This window comes from Hermetia illucens, chromosome 2, assembly GCF_905115235.1.
Source record: "Hermetia illucens chromosome 2, iHerIll2.2.curated.20191125, whole genome shotgun sequence".
NCBI lineage: Eukaryota > Metazoa > Arthropoda > Insecta > Diptera > Stratiomyidae > Hermetia > Hermetia illucens.
Window position 1 is genome coordinate 154504835 of NC_051850.1, and position 24179 is coordinate 154529013.

The 24179-nt window shown below is 38.5% G+C and overlaps 1 protein-coding gene across 3 annotated transcripts in view; it reads left to right on the forward strand.

Annotated features, from left to right (window-relative positions):
• The first annotated feature begins 971 nt into the window (after positions 1-971).
• Positions 972-24179, forward strand: part of LOC119648100 (macrophage mannose receptor 1) — a 268613-nt gene continuing 245405 nt past the window's right edge. The window contains exon 1 of one of the 3 annotated variants that reach the window (XM_038049602.1): positions 972-1940. In XM_038049602.1, the coding sequence (XP_037905530.1) occupies positions 1847-1940 (94 nt within the window). In that variant the 5' untranslated portion in view covers positions 972-1846. The remainder of the gene's footprint in view (positions 1941-24179) is intronic. The other 2 variants (XM_038049603.1, XM_038049604.1) reach the window with 2 other exon arrangements.

Genomic DNA, 24179 nt, shown 5'->3' on the forward strand with positions numbered 1-24179 from the left:
TTCTGGGATAATTTAATTCATAAATTTGACTTTTTGCCAAAATTTGGTTCGATTCTGTAGTCGGCGTAAAATTTACGGATTTATTATAAAAGGTACGATTAATTGATCACTAAGGCCAAGAAATTTCTCTTCAGTCACGATTTCAACCACTTGACCCTTTTGTTATCAAATTATTCCGGGTTGCAGTTCACATTCTTTAACAAAATCAATATTGTAATCCAATCGAAGTTCAGTTCATGGACACTTTCGCTAAGATTCCAATTTTGTGTCACAGTCATCGAGATTTTGTCATTCAATCTCGAGTGGATCTCATAGCGATGCTTGGAATTTCTTAATATGACCAACGGATTGAGGCATTTTTAACCCTGAAACTGTATAGTATCTTATGTTAAAGAAAGATATTATTATAATATATGTATTACTGATTGTGGGTGTGAAATGAAGTAGTTGAGAAGCTTTCACTGTTACGCTTTTAGAGATAATGCTGATTTGGTGGTCGAAATCTAACCTTAATTTGAAAATGCAATAGATTTCAGAAAGTAAATATGAATTGGGAGTTCTTAGGTGTATGTCCAATGGTATTATTTTTTATGTCTAAGAGCCAATGCTACTTAAATTTAAAGAGCCCCGAATTTCTGGCTACTTTGTTCCAATCCTTTTCCTCGCAATAATTTTTGGTCGCATTATTTCCATGCCAAGGATGTCATGGTTGAAAATATGCGGTCAGATAAGAAGAATCATTGGGTTAAATTTTTTTTTTAAATTTGCGTTTGGTATCAACCGATGTGACCGCTTGTGCGAACGTCTCAACTAGTCGACTGGAGGTGTGTTTTAGAGGTGAAATTCGCTGTTTGAAGCCACATGTGTGTACCATATGAGTAGCTTACAATACTTACGTACTAATCTTCATTCACCGAAGTAACTAAGATACTACAGGCTGTGGTCTCCGATTCGCCATACCATTCGTTGTAATAGTCAGGTGAATACTGCCAACTCGAGCTTAAAGATGCTCAACGTCTTGGTAGCGCGGGAATCGTCGTCATAAACGGGGCACTGGAAACTGACTGTTTTTGCTCGTACCTTACTGAATGCGGGTTAGTTTTTCGCTTAAAGTTAGTACTTACTCGGCTAGTAAATACTGAAATTACAACAGTCTTGAGCTTTGCAGCATCCGACAAGCTGACTAGTGCAGTACATAGACGCAGCAATTCGCCGGTAGACACGGGTCGACTTAGCTTGTGTTTGACGTTGTTATGAATCTTCTGTTTGGAAAGCGTCTCTTCTAGTGACTACTAAGTTTACACTCAGCTGTTTGGTGGAGGAGTCTCTGGAGACTGGTGATGGTCAAATCCAGCCTCGACGCCTGGAAACTGGATGCATTCCAATATCATTCCGATATCTTAAGAAATTGCATGGTGTGTGTTTACAAATGAAGTTTGTTGCCGGCGCGGAGCATAGCAAGATCATTGCGTTTCATATGTTGCTTAGTTTTTGTGCTTTCAAAATAGTTTGACTTAGTGATTTTCTTCCGCAATTTCGGGCTTGTTTACAATCAATTGCCTGTGAGGTATGTGAGTGTGCAATATATACAGGGCCAAGGTCCTTTTCGGAGAATAGTTGGTGCAATAGTGTAATTATAATCAAATCATTTTATCAAGAAAGTGGAGCTATAGTCTGAAAACAAACCGTCCTGAATTTTGAGTTATTTTATCGTTTTAATTTATAACCCAGTGAACTCAAATACAGTTTTGGCAAGCAGTGTTGAAATCATATTGAAAATCCATTCTATTTTGTTATCTAATTTATAAGAGAGCATCTTCCTTTCCTATCACAAAACCATAAGAAAATGGCTCGTGTCTGTGTTATAATTTTATGTATATCAATGGTCATTGCTCAACGTTCATCATCATCATCATCTTCATCGCTCCACGGAAGATCAGGTGAATATATTTGGTCATGAATTTAAATTAATTCGATGCTCCCACTGTTTTGGAACTAAAAAGATTTGCGATTTTAAGCGACAATTTAGTTTGTTTTTTGATCAATTCTTTTTTTATGTGTCTGCTTTGATAAATCGCAAAGAAATGTTTTGAAAGAAATAGATGAAGTGGTCCATTTCGTCACTAAAAAAGGAGAGTGATTGTATTAGGGTAGCAGGGTTAGTTAAGAATGCAATAACTGAATATATGATGTACTCGTAATTGATGATAAGAATATTTTTTAGTATGTGCTTTCTCGGTCACAATTTAAAACTTGCTGAAGATTGGCCGAGGCCGCTGGAAAATAAAGAATAATTGTGATCGACGTATCAACGAATGTCTCAAATCTAAAATTTACCGCAATGTCGTTCGTCCTGTCGCTCTCTATGGTTCTGAGTGTTGGCCGACTATAAAAGACAATGAGCGGTGCCTTGCGGTAATGGAGACGAAGATGTTGCGATGGACTAGTGGCGTTATACCTTTTGATCACATCCGAAATGAGGAAATTCGCGATCGTTATGGGGTTGCATCGATCGTAGAAAAATTGCGAGAGAGGGGTCTTCGACGGTATGGTCACGCAATTCGTGCTAACGAGAATTCACTTGCAAAGATTGGTCTCAACATCGAAGTCGATGGTAAACGACCAAAAGGAAGGCCGAAAAAATGATGGCTGGGGATTTAAAAGCCTTGAGATTCCACCCAGATCAAGCGTTCGATACAGCCAAACGGCGAAACCGATCACGACGAGCCGACCCTGCTTGTGAACTGGACAAAGGTTGAAGAGAAAGAAGAAGTGTAACAGAGCACAAACCGTCTTTTTATTTTGTTCGAAATTCCAAAGCGCAAAAAGTTTTATTACCAGAATTATAGAATATAAGCAGTGTGGAGGTAATGGGGTAGTGGGGTATTGACTTGAGCTCCCTCTTTCTTCAAGCCAATGATTCATTTTGACCTTACATCACGTAGGCTCATATCACAATGTAAAAGTGAGCTATTGCCCGTTTCAAAGATATCATATAATATTACCAAGTTAACTTATCTAAGAAGATTTCATTTTCAATGCAAGCTTCGTACATAGTTCATAATATCTTTTTGCATTTACAAAGCAGGATTTGGTCCACTTTCTTCCAGGATAGAATTTCACTTCGATAATTCGAATTTAATAGAATTTCTTAGCTTGTTTATCACCTAAGCTCTTTTCACTATCATTCATCCGATCAAGTTTCGCTAATTTAATTGTGCATGGAAGTTAAAATTCATTTAACAGATTAAAACAGACAGATAAAGTATCTTCGACTCACATCTTAGAGCTTAGTCAAAGTTAAGACTAATATTTCTGAAGCAATGCAATTTTCCTGTATGTTCAGAAGCAGATACGGCACTTTTATTTTCTTCTTAACAAAACAGCAATGTATAAAAATAAAACACTAACAAGCATAATTTTTGAATGAGGGACTAAACTGGTTTAACCTAAGCAACGAAGCAATCTAGACCGGTGAGTGCTAACCACGCGTAAAAGAGATTCGAAAGTAGTGAAATTCGTTTGCCTAATTTCCTCTAATAGGAACGAAAACTCATTTTATATATTTATTATGAATGGAAAAACTAATAGATTTCATTATTTTGTCGACTGGTTTGACCGGGAGCATATTATTTATCAAATTAACATGAAAATTTAATGAATGCTAGCTTTAGTTAGATTGAAAAGCTCATTTAAAAATTTCACTGAGTCGGTGTTAGCTACCATAATTTATTTGGAACTACTTTGAAATTAGCATTTTGATGCACTTGCAAGCTATCAATGTCCAAATTATTCATTCATAACTTCTATGCCTTTACCTTCGGGGCATGAACATGTTTCTATTATTGGATTTATTGAAAATGGAAAAAACCAAAGAGAACGCAATATTTACAACGGAAATTGATAAATTTTTCCAAAAGAAAAAAACAAATTATTCCGAAATGCCAAGCGGATTGGACTTGCGTAGAGGGAAAAATCGGAAACATTCTCCTTAACTATCTCAATTTGGTTTTGCATGCAACCCGGCAGTGTTGAGTAGAGTTCTCTGGGCCTACCATGCGGTATTGGTTTTCGTATAGGCTCCATGTCAATCTTAGATATGTTTTGGCTTTACTCCCCCCCCACGGTCTTCTTCAATCGAAGGCAACCCATACAAGTAGCTCGACTTATCTAATGTATTGAGGGTTAGTCTAGGTTGCTTTAATATTTTGCGGTTTGCATTTTCAGAAAGGCGTGCTCCAACGAGTCTTTCTAACGTATCTTCATCCTTCCTTCTTCATCCTGAATTTCGAAGGTCTGAACGTGTGAAGCGGTTCCTCTAGCAGTTGGCTCTACTTTCTCAAGGCTTTTCCTCTGTTTGCTTCCTCATGCTTTGTCCTTATAAAATCGTATTTCAATCCTCGAGCATCTGCTCTATATTACTGATCTAATGCAGTGTACGAAATTTCATCAAAGTAGATGGCAATAGCTCATAAAATACAACTCATGGCAATACCCAGCTCACTACAACTCTTCCTCCTTTAGTTCTTGAGATGCATTCCCTAGAATTACCCGCTCAAAGACATATATCTGACAAATGATAGTGACATCTGCTTTTTGCTCCTATAGAGTAACACGGGGGGTATCATGACTCTTTAGATGCCTAGTTCGGCTTATCTATGGACCTTCCTTGACTTGACGTTAGACGAATCTCATAGAACGCTTTATGAGTAGCCGTGATTCGTCACTAATTCGGTGATGATTGCCGGCGTTAGGGTGCATGGTCCCTAGGTAGGGGAATTGGTCTACCTAACCGAAATTTTATTGGTCTATAGTGACCTTTTGCCACAAGGAAGAGTTTTTCGCATTTGAGATATGTATTCGGTTTACAAGGTATTGACCCTGGATCCTACCCCACCTACTGTTAGTTCTACAATATCTTTCAGTACAACGTGGTATCCCCCTTTGATTTTGATGTTTATCAAGCCGCAACAACCACGTCTTGTGGGCATGGTTTTAAAAAGCAACATTTTGAGAGTCAGTAAAGACGATGTTTTTCAAATCCCGTTGGAATTGAAAATAGAGAGTGGGTTATTAACCGTTTCGACACTTGCTTTATCAACCAATTCACTTTCAACATTTAACACCTGTCCGGAAAAGATACACATTCAAAGAGTTTCCTATCTTCGGTTCGGCGTCCAGTATATTCTGCGGGACCTCAGAAAAGGGACCAAGGCCATATATTTCGGTTGATGTTCGCAAGAAAGTATTTCACGAACAACGAATCGGTTAATCATTGCAACATATTTATAACCGTCCCAAATCAAGGACACTAATTCTTGAGCCAGACAGTCGATCGCATGTCAGAAGTGCAAGACTACAAAACATGTGAGGAAAGTGGTAGACGTATTCCTTCGCCTTTATTAAGCGCTTTCACATAATTTATCTCGATTTAATTGCCTCTCCTTCCCAAACTTGCATAGTTCCAGGTATTGCCTCGCAATCATCGATATGTTCACGCGGTTTCTTGAGGCTGAACTACATTTCTCGACAAAACTTGAGGCCCTCCGTCGAGAGTAGATTCTACGCTTCGATATGCCAGCAGCAATCACCGACCGGGGAATGCATTTTGGGTCCCACCTTTTCTCGGAGTTAGGCAAATTTCTCGGCTACAAACGGCACGGGACAACAACGTACCATCCGCAATCCAATGGGATACTTGAAACCTGGCACAGAACGCTATACTTCTTACACTGCACTGGCTTTTTTGTTCAGGGATGCATTGTTGCATTTTAGTAACTTTTGCGAAGTTAAATGCGAATCCATTTTCATGTAGGAACAAAGGAAATTTTCCATGATCTAATAAGCGGTTTGAGGTTATCAGTTAATGCAAAAAGGAGGCTTCCTATAACAAATCAAATGCATTCAAGAAGGGAGGCATAAAATGTATTTTGTGCTTATAATAGAATTCAACTTTCGACGGAGTTCTGATTATATGTGCCTCTGATGGGGAATACAGCCTTGTCGGGCATGACAATAATCTATGTGCCGTGTAATATCTAGACATTTCAGGCCTTAAGAAAAGGAACTTTGCTCAGACCAATAATAATTAGTGCCCGGATAGCTGAGTGACAAGAGCACAAGACTGTCGTACGGAAGGTCGCGGTTCAAATCTTACTGGTGGCAGTTGGATTTATATCGTGATTTCCAGTGATTGCCAGTCAACTCAGCTGGGAATGAGTATCTGAGTCAAATCAGGGTAATAATCTCGGGCGAGCGCAATGCTGACCACATTGCCTCCTACAGGGTTTCTGTAATCCTGTAGTGTACCGTTACGGTCTTGAATTAAGTGCTCTAACACACTTCAAGGCCCTGATCCAATATGGATTGTTGCGCCAACGGTTATTATTAATAGTAATTACTGATAAGACAGGAAGTTGATACCCAGTTGCGAACTGGGGTTGAAGGTTCTCTCAAAGTATTTCCTACTTGTTGTAAAGGATTTTACTATTTACTCACCGGTTTATGATTGAATTCTCTTATGAGCGAATGCTTCTTCATGACGGTATCGAAGCTCCCTCCCCCTCTTCCCCCGCTTCCAGTGTCAGACAGGAATATTGTCCGCGAAATTATAGAATAAGAATGAGGAATGAGATATAGCAACGGAGACTTCGTATAATGAGGAGAAAGAGGATTTTTATGAAGAATTGAATGCAGTTGAAGAGTGGCTTGCTAAAGGTGATGTTGTCACCGTGCTGAGTAATCGAAACCGTGGTAGGCTTTGATAATCCTTTACTTTGACAAGTGATGGGAAAACAAGGATTTGGTAACCCCATGAAGAGAAGTTTTTGACTTTCTGAAACCACTATCGCCTCATCATTGGCACATTGTTTGAGTACAGGGCCTGCCATACCGTACAATCAATCAGTTCGACTCCTCTGCAATTATCATTAGTCTTAGGAGTTGTCTCCTGGATGTGTGCAACAAGAGGGCTTCGATGGAGATCATCATTTGATGGTCGCTTGGCGCATATTGCGTCCGTATTTACTTGCACGTGAGGAGAGTCTCAGCTTCCTTAGCTCAACGTGGTCTGCTTTCGTGACCTGGCTGTCATTTGACTGTGAGAGGATTATCTGTTTGACTGGCCCGCTGATGTCTCCGGTGCGAAAATTTATGAGTGTAGTACCCCCTCCAAAAGCCCTCTTTTCCCTGGCGAAAGCCAAACTATCGTGCACGAAGCGATGTTATAAGATTTGGCCATGGACACTTGGAAGCGGGTCGACTAAGACCTAAGGAACTGAGCGTCCTTACCCTTGCACTTGGAGGTAAAATTCAGGAAGAATTTGAAGGAGGATTGCATTTGATCCCTATTCCTTAACTCCTCCCTTGGATAGCCGAGGGGGGGGGGGGGGTCATTCAGGAGTTGCATGACACAGAAAGCAGTAGAGTGAGGCAAACTTCTCGTCTAGGCCTGGAAAGGGCTGAAACATATTTCAATGAACCGACAACGAATTATGTGGAGATGATTCTTTTCCCAAGGAATGCTTCAGGTGCTGCGCATATATATGTTGATGTAATATCAAAATTAGTGAAAAAATATATTTCATTTTCCATTCGACCATGCTGCCAAAGAATAGGTGTTTTTTACGGCTTGGATTTGTGAAACCCTTAGAGGGACACATCTGGTAAGCTAGAACGTTTCGCAGATATACTTTTCCTTTCAACACTTCTTAGCTCTCCATCAAGAACAATTCAAAATTGTTCTCATCCCAAATGTGGTGCAAGTGCAAACTGGATTTCTTTTCATCATTTTCAACCAGGCATTGAATATAGCAGTATATGGTATATCGCACCACTTCTGATGTGAACAATCTTTGGATAAATTTTTGACAATCAACATTTGGCATCATCACGTTCTTCGAATGCTCAATAATCTGAAGCAGTTGGAGTTGGATCTTGTATCACAACAGCGTCTTGACATATCCCAAGCGTAGTTAAAGTTTTGGGAAATCAAGGTACTCCTATGTCCTTCTGCTTCCCTTCAGCAATGGTTTAAAATTAAAAGCGCTTTACTTCAGACTTCAGTTGATGATGATGATTGTTGTCGGGGAGACCATTATAGGGACTTTTGTAATGCTCTCGGGGTGACTATCAAGGTAGTAAACTGGTGGCTAGAGAGGGGAGAGCTACAAATCAAGAGCATTTATTTATATTAAACGCCAATTTATTCCTAGGACTCCATCGAGATACTCTGTGAAATTTGTTTAGGTGTAACTTTGTTGAACAGGTTAGTCAACAATAAAAAACAATTTTAGATCGTCTGCATATAGAAGATAGAGGCAATTAAATAAAGAGGAAATATCACTTATCAAGAATGATAACAGAATAGAACTAAGGAAAGGGAGTTGAGTCACTACTATTGAAGGAGATACGATATACTGTACCTAAACCAGGTCAGAACAGCTGAAGGAAACCCATGAGATCCACGGTGGTGATCAACGGGAAGCTTTGGAGAAGTTTTTATAATTTGAATTGACGTCGAAAAAGCTGAAGTAAAATGATTACAGGAAAGCTCAGAAACTGTTTGAGGAGAATTAGAAATAAATTCAGCGAATTTAATATAAGCTATAGAAGGAACAAGAAGTATGAATATGGAGCCAAAAAACTTTAAAATCTCACCATTTTACTAAGACTGGGAAACTACATGTTTCATTAAAGTTAGCCCGAATTTCTGTATTTTCTCAACGACGAAATTTCACTAGAGAGAGGTTTTTCGTACTTAGGACATCACGGATTTCTCCAGTGAACCAAATGAGGTATTTGCGCAGATGAGAAAAACAGAGAAGAGCAAAGCAAGGAAGCAAATTATTCAAGTTGTAAAATTTTTAGGGGGACTAATCGCATGATAATTTTTGTTCGCCAATTGCGGGAAGAAACTTATTCATTGCCAGGAAATTGGTCATACGGAAGTTAAATTTGTGTGCCTTACAATCGATTCAGGGTTGCATCCTATCACCGATATTATTGTTTCTTGTTATCGGTGACGTTCTTCGTGCTGCCTTGCCTGGGGGACGTGGAGGAGGTCTTTCCTCAAACACCTCCACAATGCTGATGACATCTGTTGTTGATTTCTCACCGGGTTATGGACTTTGGCCAAATGGCTTTGGATTTGGAAAGGGAGGCAAGTAGAGTTGGACTGAAGATAAATACCAACAAAACCAAGGTTCTCTCTCTGACGGAGCATTGCAATCTCCTTATCTGCATTGACGGGCTTTCACTGCCCTGTTTGAAATCTGGAAATGCAGCTATCTCAACATTAAGATCAAGTTGAGACTGTTCTGTCCTTGTATTTTTTCTGTGTTTCCATATGGGGGTAGCAAATGGAAAGTGAACTCCACTGTTACTCAAAAGCTCTAATCTTTCCTACCGTCTTATCTGGGTACGTTAGGCTAACACTATCTCAAACGAACAACTTGTTCGGCACACAGGCTTGTCACTCTTATGCGATGTGATAGGAAGACAAAGCTGGCAGTGGGTCACATATCAAGGAGGAGCGATAATTGCAATGCTGGCTATGCCATGCAGTGGAATCTACTCTCCCAAGTGCGCTTGCCGCAGAACAGTTGAACAGGAATGCAGGTGGCTTGGAGAGTCGTGGAGGGAGCTGAAGCGTATTTCAGGTAACTGCGAGCGAGTGCGCGTGGTGTGGTTGATGTGCTATACCATACCGAGGGCTTCTGATCTAATTTTTCGATATCAGAATTAGTGTTTGCTAATTTCTTTAAAAGGTTGCTGTTGGAAATTTTACTGCTGCCTACCCTGCTTGGGATTTCACGTATTTTTCAGGAGACATTTTCGTTTTGAATCTGTGAAAGCGGAACACCTGCATATTACACGAAAGGACAGATCTTCCTTCACTTAACTAATCGAAAGACCTGAATAAAAATGTTTAGATCCTTTTATATGATACCTAGACTTTATGTGTGCCGAAATCAATTGATCATAACGTGTATATGAAATAGTTGGGCTGTATTAAATTTGTTCTGCTCATTTATTCTCTTTGGAAGGCATTTGATAGAGCCAAATGGCGAAACCGACCACGATAAGTCGGCTTCGCTTGTGAACGGGACAAAGGCTGACGAAAAAGAAGAAGAAATGGTAATAAGTTCGTTGCCGTAAGTGGGGCTCTTCCTTCCTTGGTATTTAATTGCGATGAACATAAAGGTAAAGTTCCTTAAATGCTGGTACAAAGAGAAAAATTGAATCAGTTTACACTGAGCCGGCCATTTTCCTCAGGCAAGAAAGCAATAGGCCACTTTTTAAGGCAGGAAAGAAAGCATAAAAGTCCTTAAGTGCTGATAAAGTCTTCTGGTTGATATTGGAAGTTTTTGCCCGAAAATGGGAAATACTGCCTATCCAAATGATGAGCATTACCAATATCTGGATTATGCTCATCGATAATCGGGATGATCGGTGATGATTGAGAGCTGCACGAAATGAATCTGAATAGTAGAAGATTCTCTGGTAATTATCCAAGTCATTTCATTTCTGAAAATTGGTGAGTTTTAATATGCAAGTACTGGGCTTAATCTTTGTGAATTGGACCATCACCTGCTATAAAAAAATTACGCATTTTGAGATTACTGCATTTATGATGGACTTTACTATTCAAACTGTGGCTAGGCATGGCTAGATCGCAAAACAAAAGCTGCTCTAGAAATATGATTCGATTGCGAACTCGCTAAGCTACTGCGATTGAAAATACCAACAGATAGCATCATAATTTAAAACCTCTTCCAAGCTACAGTTGTTAATGAGGCGTTGACTGTAGGGTACCTGCTTGCTTTCTTTCCTGGTTTACTTAAATTTAACTGTTCACTTCAAACGTGAAGGCTTTTCTGAAAGTTAGGAGGAAAAAGAGCAGGAAATTCAAATTCCCATTGCAGTCCGAAGCTGACACTAACAAAAGAAAAGCTTCAAGAAACGAGTTAACCTAACGACCCTATCGACTATTTAATTGCAGACAATGCCAGCAATGGCAAGAATTTATATTTTTTGATAGTAGCCTGAAGATCAATGGGTTTGAGGAGGCTGCAAACAGGGAGAAACTAGAAATTTGATATAAAGGAAATCCATAAAATGTTAGGTTTTAAGGGAAAGAATGGGATGAGGACTACTAGACATATTTTACGGGTGACTAGAGTAAACAGAAAAATGATGTTAGTACTTTTCGAGAGTAGAAGTGGTGGATACAACGGGGTTTATGACAGGCTTTCCCACTTGTTAGCAAATATGGAAGTATGAAAGTTAGTTGAAAATTGGCCTGAAACGTCCATGGTCGGGTCCTTAATATGACAATCTTTTTTTAGTGCTCTGAATTCTCATTTACATATTATACTCAAAACATATCATGAGAAAGCGGAAGTAGAAGGAATAGATTTCAGTAATTATTAGTTGGATGACTGTTCTTGGAATACCCCCCCCCCCCCCCCCTTTCCCTTCATATTTCTGAGCCTGACTAGTACAGAAGCAGCACGCACATGTCGATGGAGCACTTCGATGGAGTTTCTATATTTGTGGGCGGACCTTCGCGGCCAATTTCGCCATTTATTTAGGTTTTTTGGAGAACTCTCCCCATTTCGTCATTTCGTCGTCCTCGGTCACTTAGGATGGTCTTTTGACCACCGTCAAGCTCTAATTTGTCATTACAATATGTTGACTACAAAACCATCTAAAAGTCTTCATATTTCAATCAATCTTTTTTTAAAAATGAAAAATCTGAAATTATTTGCTTTCAAAAAGTACCGAAAATCAAATTTCGAAAGAGCAATTATGTGTACGTGACAGAGAAATAACAAATAAGCAAATTTACTTTTCGTGATTATTGGGATAATAGTCCAAACCCCGCGAATATTACCAATGAATGCCAATATTTAATTTGTCGTAGATTTTCCCAAACTTCGAGTACATATGTTGGTATTACGCAAAAAACTACAGCTTTTGTCAAGTGTTGACAATCTTGCCAATAATGTTCGTTTATATACACAGAAAAGAGTTGATACAGTGATCTTCTGATTTGGCTACAACAACTACCTCCTCTAAATAATGATCAGTTTACAAACTAAAAGATAGCCTTCAAATAACCAACGCTAAGATTATCTGCCTCAAGTAAGATACTGGGATTTTAAAATTCCAATGTTGACTTGGGATGAATCAAATGAATGAAATATTAATATATCAATGAACATCAACAATTCGCAAATCTTTGACTAGATTTTTAGAAATTAAGCAATCTTGCTGCCATGGGTTTAAAGATGTTTATAGTTGTTGTATCATATAAACATACACAAGTATATAGTTTGCTGAATCATTAAGCTCTCCGAAAATTGCACGACATAGATAGGTACCTATTAATTTCGACCTTAAATAACCTTCACATTCATAGGCTACCATTTCTTGCAACATTGTCGTTCCCAAATGATTCCAATGTCACGCTCGCGACATACATAATTCATCCCAACTCATTCATCTTCAGAGGCAAACAGAAAACACCAACAAATCGATGTAACAAGCTTTGTACTTCTGTGTCCAAATTACAAAATCACATGCCGACACTGCAATGACCGTCAGACTCAATTTTTGATACATTTCCGAGCAATTGGTTTCACACGCGTATTGGATAAATTATGTAAATTTGAGGAAAAAAACGCCTCCTTTTGCAAAAGCATTGTGTGAATCCAAAATGTAAAATATTTTCAGTGTTTGGCAATAATGGAAATTAGCAATGTGCGACTATCGGGAGAAATCTAAATATCTACTTTGGTGGCGGTGAATCAATGAGCGTGGTACCGGCCCGGCAAGTGAAATTGCTATTATTAGAGATGCAGTTCTTGAGATAGTATCAAATTTTTATTTCGTCTGGGCAAGAGACTGAGGCAATATGTATTGGTCCACGTCATGTTTGAAAGCATAACTGAAATGGTTATTGTTCTTCAGAAGATATGTTTCCATTTGGAACTGATACTTTGTAACATAAAGCATATAAGTTAGGAACTAATCACAAAGAAGGAGAAGTCATCGAACTAATGATATCTAATATGGTTACCATTCAGTACCAGTTTCGAAAAAAACCCGAATCCGGTGTTAACAATGAAATAAAATCACAATTTTATCTGTTGACGACTAATATATACATACTCGTATATGCGCACGAAAAGAGTGACGCAGAATGCAGTTGACGCATTGGAGCTAGTTGGAATCTTCAATGGCATGGATTAGATTTAGAAAAAGATGCAAACGTTACATCACTAGAATTTGAGAAAACTAGTTAAAGTACGAATATCTATTATAATATAAGCTTTCAATCTCATAATTAGAAAATATTAAATGGTTCTGGATTTCAAGTATCTACTAATGAAATATGCATTTTTTTATAAAAAGCCGACTAAAGTAACACAATTTCTAATGAGTAGAAAAATGTATAGATTCAAATGCTAAAATTAAATAGATTTTGCTATTTTTTTCACCTTTCAAACGAATAAAAAATTTACCAAGTTACTCGCTTAAATCGTTCGTTTATGTGGGTTTAGTTCCGTGTCAAACTTCATGCTTAGAATTTCGCATTGTACTCTACACATGGAATCAATTTATATTTGTATAAATCATGCCTGAACTCTTAAGAGGTACATATTGATTTAGATCGGCCTCCAAAGGAACAATTCCTAAAAGAAATCCATACCCATTTCTATGCTTTTTGGCTTATAATGGAATTTCTTTAAAATTTCCCTGTTGGGACGTATTCCAGGACGGGACAAATATTCTTTACAAGAACTCTGCCCTGTGCTGTGCAGTGTCTGTGCAGATACGAAACGTTTGTGAATATATGGACGGATTCTTTTGTATCTGACACGCTCTGTGCTGGACAAGCTAGCTGCTGGTAAGTAAGGATAGACTTTCAATGCTTATGCACCGTGGCTGTCAGCTGTTGGGAAGTACCTCAAACATCGCGCTACAGTGTCTTGTATTACATCTTGCCTGTTTGCCCCCACACCTCTCACCAGTCTTACTGGGGTAGCAATTTCTTTTGCATTATCTAAAAATGGAATCGTTTTCTTAATGTGAAATCTATCCGCCTTCACCTATATCTTTTATCAAGCTATTCACAGTCCTGTCAAGCCTTTAATTTCACAGAGAGAGTTATTGTCTTTACTTGTTGAAAGGGCAAATCTGTTTGAGCATCTTTGCTCATCATATCATTTTTCAAACGGCAACTTAACTTTTTCTATAAATGTCATCGTTGACTTTAACTTATGTGATTTTGTTCCACTATTATAATGGTCTGATTCGGGAAAACAATCGCAACTTCTCGTTTGTTGAACCAGCGTGTCAGTATAATTCAAATTACAAGTTACTCGTTTTCATGTTGATTAATGAAAAAAACAAAGAAATACGGGAAAATGATTTAGACTTTGTTCGATCCATTCAACTAACGACAAACCAAGCGTGGTTCTTCAAGAACCAACCAACCAATAAGAAGGCCGCTTATGAAGAAACACCTTGAGAAGCATCGCCTTCTCTGTATGTCCTCTTCTGGACCTAGGGAAGTCGTCCGCAAGACAAACAAAGAGATTCATCAAGTATATGCAGTAACAACATCTAGTGCTAAAGAAACTGTGACCTGAGTAAACTGCTTTAGAACGATCTGATGATCTGATTTGATCTGGTCTGGTTGATTTCGAAGTGGAGCATGTGTATCAAAATCGTTCCGCGTTTCTGCCAAAGTTTATTAAGGAGCTGCCCTCTCGCCACACCACTTTAAAAGAATTAAATTTTTGCTGAAGTTTCACAACAAAGCTGATCTCGAGAGCAACATTTTCAAAGGCGCTGCTTTTAGTCCATGGCGGATTACTCCACCAAACTGCTTCAAACATCAGCACAACCATTCATTCTTTTTGATCAATACTTCAGCTATCGTTTTAAATCCAAAATTTACCGCTCCCCCGCTTCCCTCAATGGTTCTGAGTGCTGGTCGAATAACAAAGACCGTGAACGCCACCCAGGGGCAATGAAGACGAATACTAACTAATTGTAGACAAATTTTGAAAGAGGGTTTTTCGATGGTATGGTCATATAATGCGCGTTAAGAAGGATTCACTTCAATTGGATGGTCGTGAATATCGAAGTTGATGGGAAACGACTCAAAGAGGGACCAAAATCCTGATGAATTGATTGACATTAGATAGTAATTCAAGAACCCCTCGACTCTCTCTGGGCCAAACCTATAATCAAGGAAAGCACCGACTCCGTAACTGAATGAGATAAAGGCTAAATATCTTCAAGGACTAGTTCGACTACCTTGATTTCAGTACATCGTGTATGAATTAATGCTATTCTTTTATATTTAAAAGCCGAGAACAAATTTTTAAAGAACTATAAAATGTTTGTTCTCGTAATTGTACCTTTTTCGAAAAGCAGTGAAAGACATGTGAAAAGTGAAATGTAGGCATACTAGTCTAGATAGCGAATCATCATAAGTGCTAATTACTAGCTTGTGAGGTACACGTACGAATATCTGCTATTTAGCTATTTAAGGATTGAGGGATCCTAAGTCCATATCCTCTGGACCAACTAGAGAGCGATTTACGCTCTTTAGGCTTAGCACCAAAGTCGCCAAAAATCAAAGACACAGCAACTCATCAGACACTGCCTTTCCTTTGTCCTGGAAGCAGCGTGATCAAAGCGACTTGCAAGTGTTAAACGATCGTTTTCATACTGTGGGTGCATAACGCACGTGAATCCATCGTACTTTACACCAAAACTTGGTTAGAGCAAGAATCTAGTTCGCAAAATGAGCAGAGGTGGGGTATTGTCTAATGAGCTGCCACTACCTTAGACAAAAATGTAAGCTTTCTTTGTCATTTAACTAATGGATACGCTCCGGTCTATTTAAGTTCAGCCACATTAGCACCAAACTACATGCGGTCTCACCAGCCGAAACCATGCAGGATCACTAGTTAGATATTAGTTCGTAAATTTGGTTTACTTCCCAGATCTTTGTGCATTCAGCTTTCTCAACTTTCCTGTTCCTTGCCTCCTTCACCAACTTCTCCATTATTTTTACAATTGCGGGAGGCTGGCGCTCCTTCTGCTTGAGCATTTTGCAATTATACTTGGTCAGTGGAATATCACATTCTTTGTCTGTTCTGATATACTACCGCGTCCTGGGAGAATCGTCTACTCCAAAGCGGTGCAAATATTGTCTGCAGGGAAAACGATTAATATGGTAGTTGGTCTTCTAGCATCTTCCTCAAGCTATTCTCTAATGTTGGGAATCATTTTATGTGTTCACCGACACTTTGAGGACTTGTTTCATTCATGTTATTAGCGATCATAAGTTATGCATGTTACGGTATATTAATTTCTGGCGCGAGAATGTCGAATGCTCACCATCGCATCCTATGGTGTGGTCTTCAAGGCGTTGTAGGCCCTCATTTCCATCAAATGTTGGTCTTTGCAAGTTTGCACCGCCTTCGGCTACAAGGGTGACGCGTATGGTAGCAATGTGTTTCGTTCTCGCTGACATTTGGCAGCATTCTGGCAAACATCACTTTGGCAGCGGCTGTTCTTTGGCATGAATACCCTAGTTGCTCTTTAAATTTTCAATCATCACCCTCTGGGATTTGATTGCCGATTTATAGACGACCGTCTGTCCACAGATTGCTACCTTAATAGTGTTCCTCTTTCTACAGTTTATCTGTGGTATCCCCATTTTGACGGTGTACTCTCTACCGTTTTCATCCGCTCCGTATCAGAAAACCCTATCCCAAAGCTGATTCTCGACCAAATTCGTTAAATTTCCGGGCATTTTATCCAATGTGCTTTTAGTTCGGTTCCAGTTGACGAAGTTGACCATTTTTCGTTGTAAATGATCATCATCTTTTCCATTCAGGTCCAAGGTCTCGATTACCACTTTCCAAAGCTGGCCTCATTTCGAAAACTCGCTCAGAAAGAGGGAGGGGGAGGTGCCGGGGCTTACTAATTGACGAGAATATGAAAGAAATACATAAAACCTTTGATATGTAAAGTATCTAGCTTCTGATGTCCCGACTTGTTATTCTTCGTACAGATATGTGATTTCCGGTAAGCAACAATGACCCCTTTAAGTGTTTAGGATACTCCAAACTTAAAATAGACTTAAAGAAGGCAAAGGAAAGAATCCTTTACCTTTTTTTATCTATATGACGGATCCTAAGTTTACATCTACTTGATGTTGGACCGAATCACTTTCACTTTTTTGATCGACGGGTTCCTCGTTTTGGGCATAGCACGCAAACATTTAAAAGATAGAAAGAGTCACTAACGGTTTCGTCCAGGGCAAAGGCAACTTATCAGATGCTGCCTCACCTATGCCCTGCGAGCAGCGTCACCGAAAGTGACATCAGATGGAAAAAGGCAGCGTCTGATGGAGGCACTCCGTCAATACGTGCTTGCACGTCGTTAAGCTAGCCAGGCTCGGGAATGTGGCGGGGATCCTTCAGCACTTCGATGTATCACGTGTTATTGCACCAAAATTCATGTGTCTCTTCCGGTGCGTGGGTCCCGCGATTCTGATAAATAAACCAAACACGAGGATTCGCACGCACTTGTCGAAAGAAACAAGACGGGGGCTAAACCTGGAAATGAAAAAAATGAAAAAAAGAATTGCTCAACAGCGAGCGTGGGCCCGAATGCCGCGATCGAAAAGGAGGATCCACGACGAGTCACATCCTTGATCGATATTCATCTTGCTTAAGATGTTTTTTGAGACGCGGCCTCTAAGGTTCCCGTCCGGCCTTGACATCCTCAGGCTATTATGTTGGAGGATATCCCTTCTATAAGAAGAGTTCTGCGGCGTTAAGGATTCATGCTAAAAACTTATATTCATTATATACCATAAATAATAAACGAATCATGCAATTCAATCAAACAAAGAAAAATAAATGAAATATAGAATAAATTGATATGAAGGTAAAAAATTAAAAGAAAGGAAAAGAAAATATTAAAATAAAGAAACAAAAAGAAAATGAAACAAAGTAAAATGACAAAACAAACAAAAGAATAAAAACCTCACCCTGAGCTTTGCACGATCACATACGTTTTGTTTCTAAGATAGTTTCCCAAATGTAACACCAAATATTGTTCAAAGTTTCTAAGATCACTGTGTGCAAAAATATCCGTTATAGAGGATAAAACGTCATTTTTCTTTCCGTTGAGGAGGACAATTTTTAAGTTTTGCGCGTCCTCCTATGCTACTGAGAAAAGCAAGGGACCGCTTTGTGTGATCGCGTACAGATCGCGGTTGCAGCTGGAGCCTTACCAATCTACATAAGCATTGAGTTAGAACCTTCTGAATCCTCTGACTCTTCCTTTAATCATACGTAGATATATCCATTCAGTTAAGCCAACATATAAAACACTGTCATTACCTTTTTCAAATTGAACTCGACAAATTGTTGTGTTACGAAAATTGTCCGCCTGGATATTATTCACTTTTGATAGTCTTCGCTCTGCAATTTAGAAAACTTCCACTGAAATTTGAAATGTTCCTGCGGCCACTTGGTCAAAAGTGCCGTTGGCTGTTAAATATAAGGCATAGGAGGATTTCTATGAACCTTAGCAGCTGCAGGGAATTTATTCAACTATTAGTCAGTCTCGGTCTCGCGAATTTTCATGCAAAATGCATTTTCACTCTCCTCAACCAGATCAACCGTTAGGCCTGCATTCCGAAATACACGAATTGGTCAAGTTTAAATGCATGTCGATGTGTTATGCGATATTCGAACATTGTTATTATGTGAAAATTGACAATTTATATATAAATGTATAAATGAGTTTCAGAATTGCTAGGGAGAGGCAAGAGGTGGTAGGTTTTGATCAATAAAGTGAAATTATCGATTTTTAAAATTTTAAATGTTATATGTAAATGAAAGTCCACGAAGGGAAAAAGGAAATCGGGAGAAGTATATTGTGTGTGTGGTAAAATGGAAGAAAATGGGAGAATATTGCATATTAGTAGATGCATTCCCGGTTTAGATTGTCTCTGAAAAAAGGCGAATGAAGGATTGCACCTGTCGCAAAGATGCAGACACTACAAGTTGGCTATTAATTTTATTTGTTTTTGCGGTCCTTGGAATGCTCTAGAGATTAGTAGGTATTAAAAGATGACATAATATATGTTAGTTAGAGACTTAAATAAAATTTTTCATGAACATTCTTTTTGTTGCTGATAAGTCAAGAAAAATGCACCAACATATTTATTTTTAAGTTTTTAATTTTTCGCATCAACGGAATAAGGCACCTTTTTTATGTTAAAGCTCATTAAGGGTGTTAAGGCTGCCATTACATGTCAAAGCTCATTAAGGGAGTCAAGGTCGCTACTGCATGCAGACAGGTTAAAATATCGAAAACCTACATCTCAAGAAATAAGTAAATAAATACGTGATGTATGACACACGTGTTTCCGATTCACCAAAGTTGTAGTTGGCCATCACGGACAATCTCGCCCATTTTTTAACGTAGTTTATGACCCTGACATTGTGCTAATAATACTATATTTACCATGAGATCCTATCAACTCCGTCCCATCTCTTTTCCAAAACATCTAATTAGCAAAATATACCAAATGTAATATATTCCCAATATTTGGCAATAATGCAAATCGTCTTATTCAATGCTAGCACCGCAATGCAAATCAGTAATCATCAACTGTAAGGGAGAAATTTAAATATTTACTCTTATAGCAGTGATTTGGAGAAAAGGAAACCCGTTTAGCAAGTGAAATTAATGTAGTCAGTGATGCATTTCTAGACTTAACAACGAATTTGTATTTTGTTTGGAGTGAAATTGATGGTAACGAGTAGTAATAGTCGTCATGTTCGAAAAGTTGATTGAAGTAAGCATTTTTATATTTGACGCCATGGTGAACACATGAAATAGCTATAGTGAGGAAAAAAAACTAAAACTAAAAAGACTAAATTGTTGTTTGTAAAAGCTTACCATGTGGATCGAGGATGCATTGAACCTGAGATCCGAAGTATTGAAGGTAATTCACAGTTATAAGAAATATGTTAATGCAAGGAGAAACTGCTTGGAAAATCTATCGATCATTCTGTATTTTGGTGAATTGACTGAGAAATACAAAGCACACTACTCCCTTTAACGATTATTGCGTTGTTTTCGAGATAGAGTTAATAGCTTTGTCAGTTTTTTGTAGTTTGTTAACAAATTTCGCTAAATTTTAAAATATAAATATCGATCGAGTTACTCGCTTAAGTCTTTCGTTTATTTGGAAGCAAAGCTAAATATAGGCGATCGAGCCAATACAATGCTTCTAACAAACTCAGAATCTCAAGAATTGTTGTTCATATTCGGTATGAGCTCTTTCTTTCAGATAGCTTTCAAATTTTAAATGTAAAAACAAATTGAAAAATTAATGATAAGTGGTTATGTCGCGCACCAATGTCAACCTAAACTAAATGTTCTTATTCCACTATTTGGAATCCACTTGAAGTTCAAGAGCATCAAAATGTAAGTTGCAACTGTGTGTAATATATGCTAATGTATGTAGCAGCTACAAATGTATTATTATAGATTGTATCACCATACAATAGCCGTCAGGTTTGATAAAATCAAGCTGCGGAGCCTCCTGCAGTTTTGAAATCTATAAACATTTCGCATTTATCGTAAATGATGTGCAAAACGTATTCTTTGCAAAATAACTAACTGGACAATATCAAAATAAGAAAGTCTAAGACTATCCGAGCAATAGAAAAATTCATTTTTGTACAAATAGTTAAGATAAAAATAGTATTGACCGGTTTAACAAGTGAAATAATTACTACAAGATAGTTTTGTTTTTGTTATTTTGTCCAAGGAAGGAATGACGATAACACATTGCAATGGACGTCAAATTTGAGAGCAAGACTTACATTGACCTGCAAAGCTTTTACATAAAATTAACACTATATCGATCAAATAAATCATATAAATGAATTTAAAGATTCCTCAAAAAATTCGATTCTCCTTTTCAGTATAAGCTTTTAAGGTTTTGTGTAAAACAAAACCTTACTAAAATCGGTTTACTGTCTGTCTGTCAGTCCGTCACATGCATTTTTCTCAGAGACAGTTGAAGCAATTTACAGCAAATTTGGTGAAAAGATGGGAACATTGAACACTCACGCATACAGTGAGTTACATCCTTTTGCGTCTAATTTAAGAGGGCATACATGCAGAAGGGGGTGTACTTTTTTTCCACCAAATATAGTCATGTGGGGTATCAAATGAAAGGTGTTGATTAGTATTTTTTAATGCCGGTTTTAGTTTTGACATTTGTTGGAAAGGTGGGATGTGGAAGGGGTCGAAATTGAACATTTCTTTAACGGACCGATTCTTGGAAACTATCCAACCAAAAAATCTGAAAAAAATCGAGAGGCTGCCACTGTATGATGCCTAGGCTCCGAAATACCTTCCATACCGACATTGATTCAAATAAAATTAACAATAGTATATTACTATAATAAATGGCTGCACAACCGCCCTAAGTTCATCCTAGCTACATAGGCTACAATATAGATTTTACCAGTTTGGTAGAAATCGCACTGTTACTAACAAAGTTATAATAGGTCAAAATTGTCGATTCTTTGCAAATTCAAGACTTTGAATGTCAATATCACCTTAAAGTGGATGTTCTCACATAATACAATATATGAATATATTACGTGTTATGTACTAACTAATATCTTTATATAAGAAGTACGCAAAATCCTTCACACCTGATGCGTCCAGTTTCCATTTAAGTGCACGGGCTGTGCATATCAGAAAATCATCATTTATTCTAGAGGCTGTTTTCCAAAAGTGTTAATCCGTAAGAAAAGGGTGACCTTGACCTTATCATTTTGAAATGCAATGTATATTCATTTAATAACAAGCGGTACTTGTGGAACTATAAAATTTAAAGATGAAAGCAAAAAATATTATTTGACCCAGCGATCGGCCTTAGATAGTAAAAAAATGCCACAATTGAGATACAAATTGCAATAAAATTACCAAGAAAATTTTGGAGAAGAAGAATTGGATTGAAATTATATTTGAGAGATTGTGGTATACAATTCCATAATTACCTTTCAGTACATTGAAGTAAGGCCAAGTGCTACTGAGATTTAAATGCATTTCAATAGTATTTATTCGAACATGAAAGATGATCTTTCAATCAATAACAGTTTCAATTAAGAACCGCCATTCAATTTTAATTTAATTTAAAATTTCATTCTATTCAGAACATTCTAAGTATTTAGAGAACTCCAAATGCTGGTAAGTTAAGAAATTTTCCTGTTAGTCGCCGCGTTATATAATAATTGATGTATTTGCAAACAAATGTAATTGTATATCTGAGAGTGCTAACCATAAAATGAATAAAGCTGTATATCTGGAACAAGCCCCTTCATTGGTACGTATTTTTTTAAAATTAAAAATTAAAATCCCCCCCGACCAATTTGGGTTTGTCAAGAAATGCAAGATTACGGATGCAATACACTGTACATAGTTACTCATGGAGAAAAGCCCCGAAAAACATCGCCTTTCCTTCATTGCGTTGTTGGATGTTGAGAAGTTATTTGACAGCTTCCTACATAAATTTATTTGATATGTATTGCAGCATCACCAAATGACAGAAGAACTCATGAGTTGGGTTAAACTGGTCTACCGCGATCCGATAAGTAAAGTTCAGGGTGGGACAGGTATGTCAATGTTCCTCTGTAAAAACCTCTTCGTGACTCGGTCGGTGCTCATCAGGGGGGGCATTCAACGTCCAGCGCCTTATCATCATCATCAACAACCGGTATCCGGTCTAAGCCTGCCTTAATAAGGAACTCCAGACACCCGGTTTTGTGCAGAGGTCCACCAATTCGATATCGCTTAAAGCTGTCTGGCATCCTGACCTACTCCATCGCTGGTGTCTGCCTCGTCTTCTTTTTTTACCATAGATATTCCCCTTATAGACTTTACGGGCTGAATAATCCTCCTCCATACGGATTAGGAGACCCGCCCACCGAATTTTACCTACAACCTGACGGTCATGGAATCGCTCATAAATTTCGTCTCTATGTAGGCTACGAAATCGTCCATCATCATGTAGGGGCCAAAAATTCTTCAAACGATTCTTCTCTCGAGCACGGCCAAGAGTTCGCAGTTTTTTTCGCTGAGAGCCCAAGTATCCGAGGAATACATGAGGACTGGCAAGATTATTGTTCTGTACAGTAAGAGGTTTGACGTTATGGTAAGACGTTTCGAGCGGAACAGGTTTTGCAAGCTGAAATAGGCTCTGTTGGCTGCCAACAACCATGCGAGGATTTCATCGTCATAGCTGTTATCGGTTGTGATTTTTGACCCTAGATAGAAGAAATTATCAACGGTCTCAAAGTTGTAGTCTCCTATCTTTAATCTTCCCGTTTGATCAGTGCGGTTTGATGTTGTTGGTTGGTTGGTTTTCGGTGCTGACGTTGCCACCATATATTTTGTCTTACCTTCATTGATTTGCATCCAACGATCTCGCGCCAATCGGCGTCTGCTCGATCTGGATGAAGGCAGTTTGTACATCTCGGGTTGTTTTTCCCATGATCTCGATATCGTCAGCATAGGCCAGTAGTTGGGTGGACTTAAAGAGGACTGTACACCTCGTACTTATCTCAGCATCGCGGATCACTTTCTCGAGGGACAGGTTAAAGAGGACGCATGATAGGGCATCCCCTTGTCGTAGACCGTTGTTGATGTCGAATGGTCTTGAGAGTGATTCTGCTGCTTTTATCTGGCTTCGCACATTGGTCAGGGTCACTCTAGCTAGTCTTATCAATTTCGTTGGAATACCCAGTTCTTTCATGGCTGTGTACTGTTTTGACTTGGCTATGCTATCATAAGCGACCTTAAAGTCGATGAATTGATGGTGCAACTGATGTTCACATTCCAATAGTTTTTCCACCGCTTGCGGCACAGAGAAAATCTGATCTGTTGCTTGGAGTGAAGCCTGTTTAGTATGAGCCAACGATGTTCTGAGGGTATGGGTATATAGATGGTACTCAGCAATGTTAGAGGTATCATTGCTGCAGTGCGTGATATCTCCCTTTTTATGTATGAGACGGATAATGCCTGTTTGCCAATCGTCAGGCATT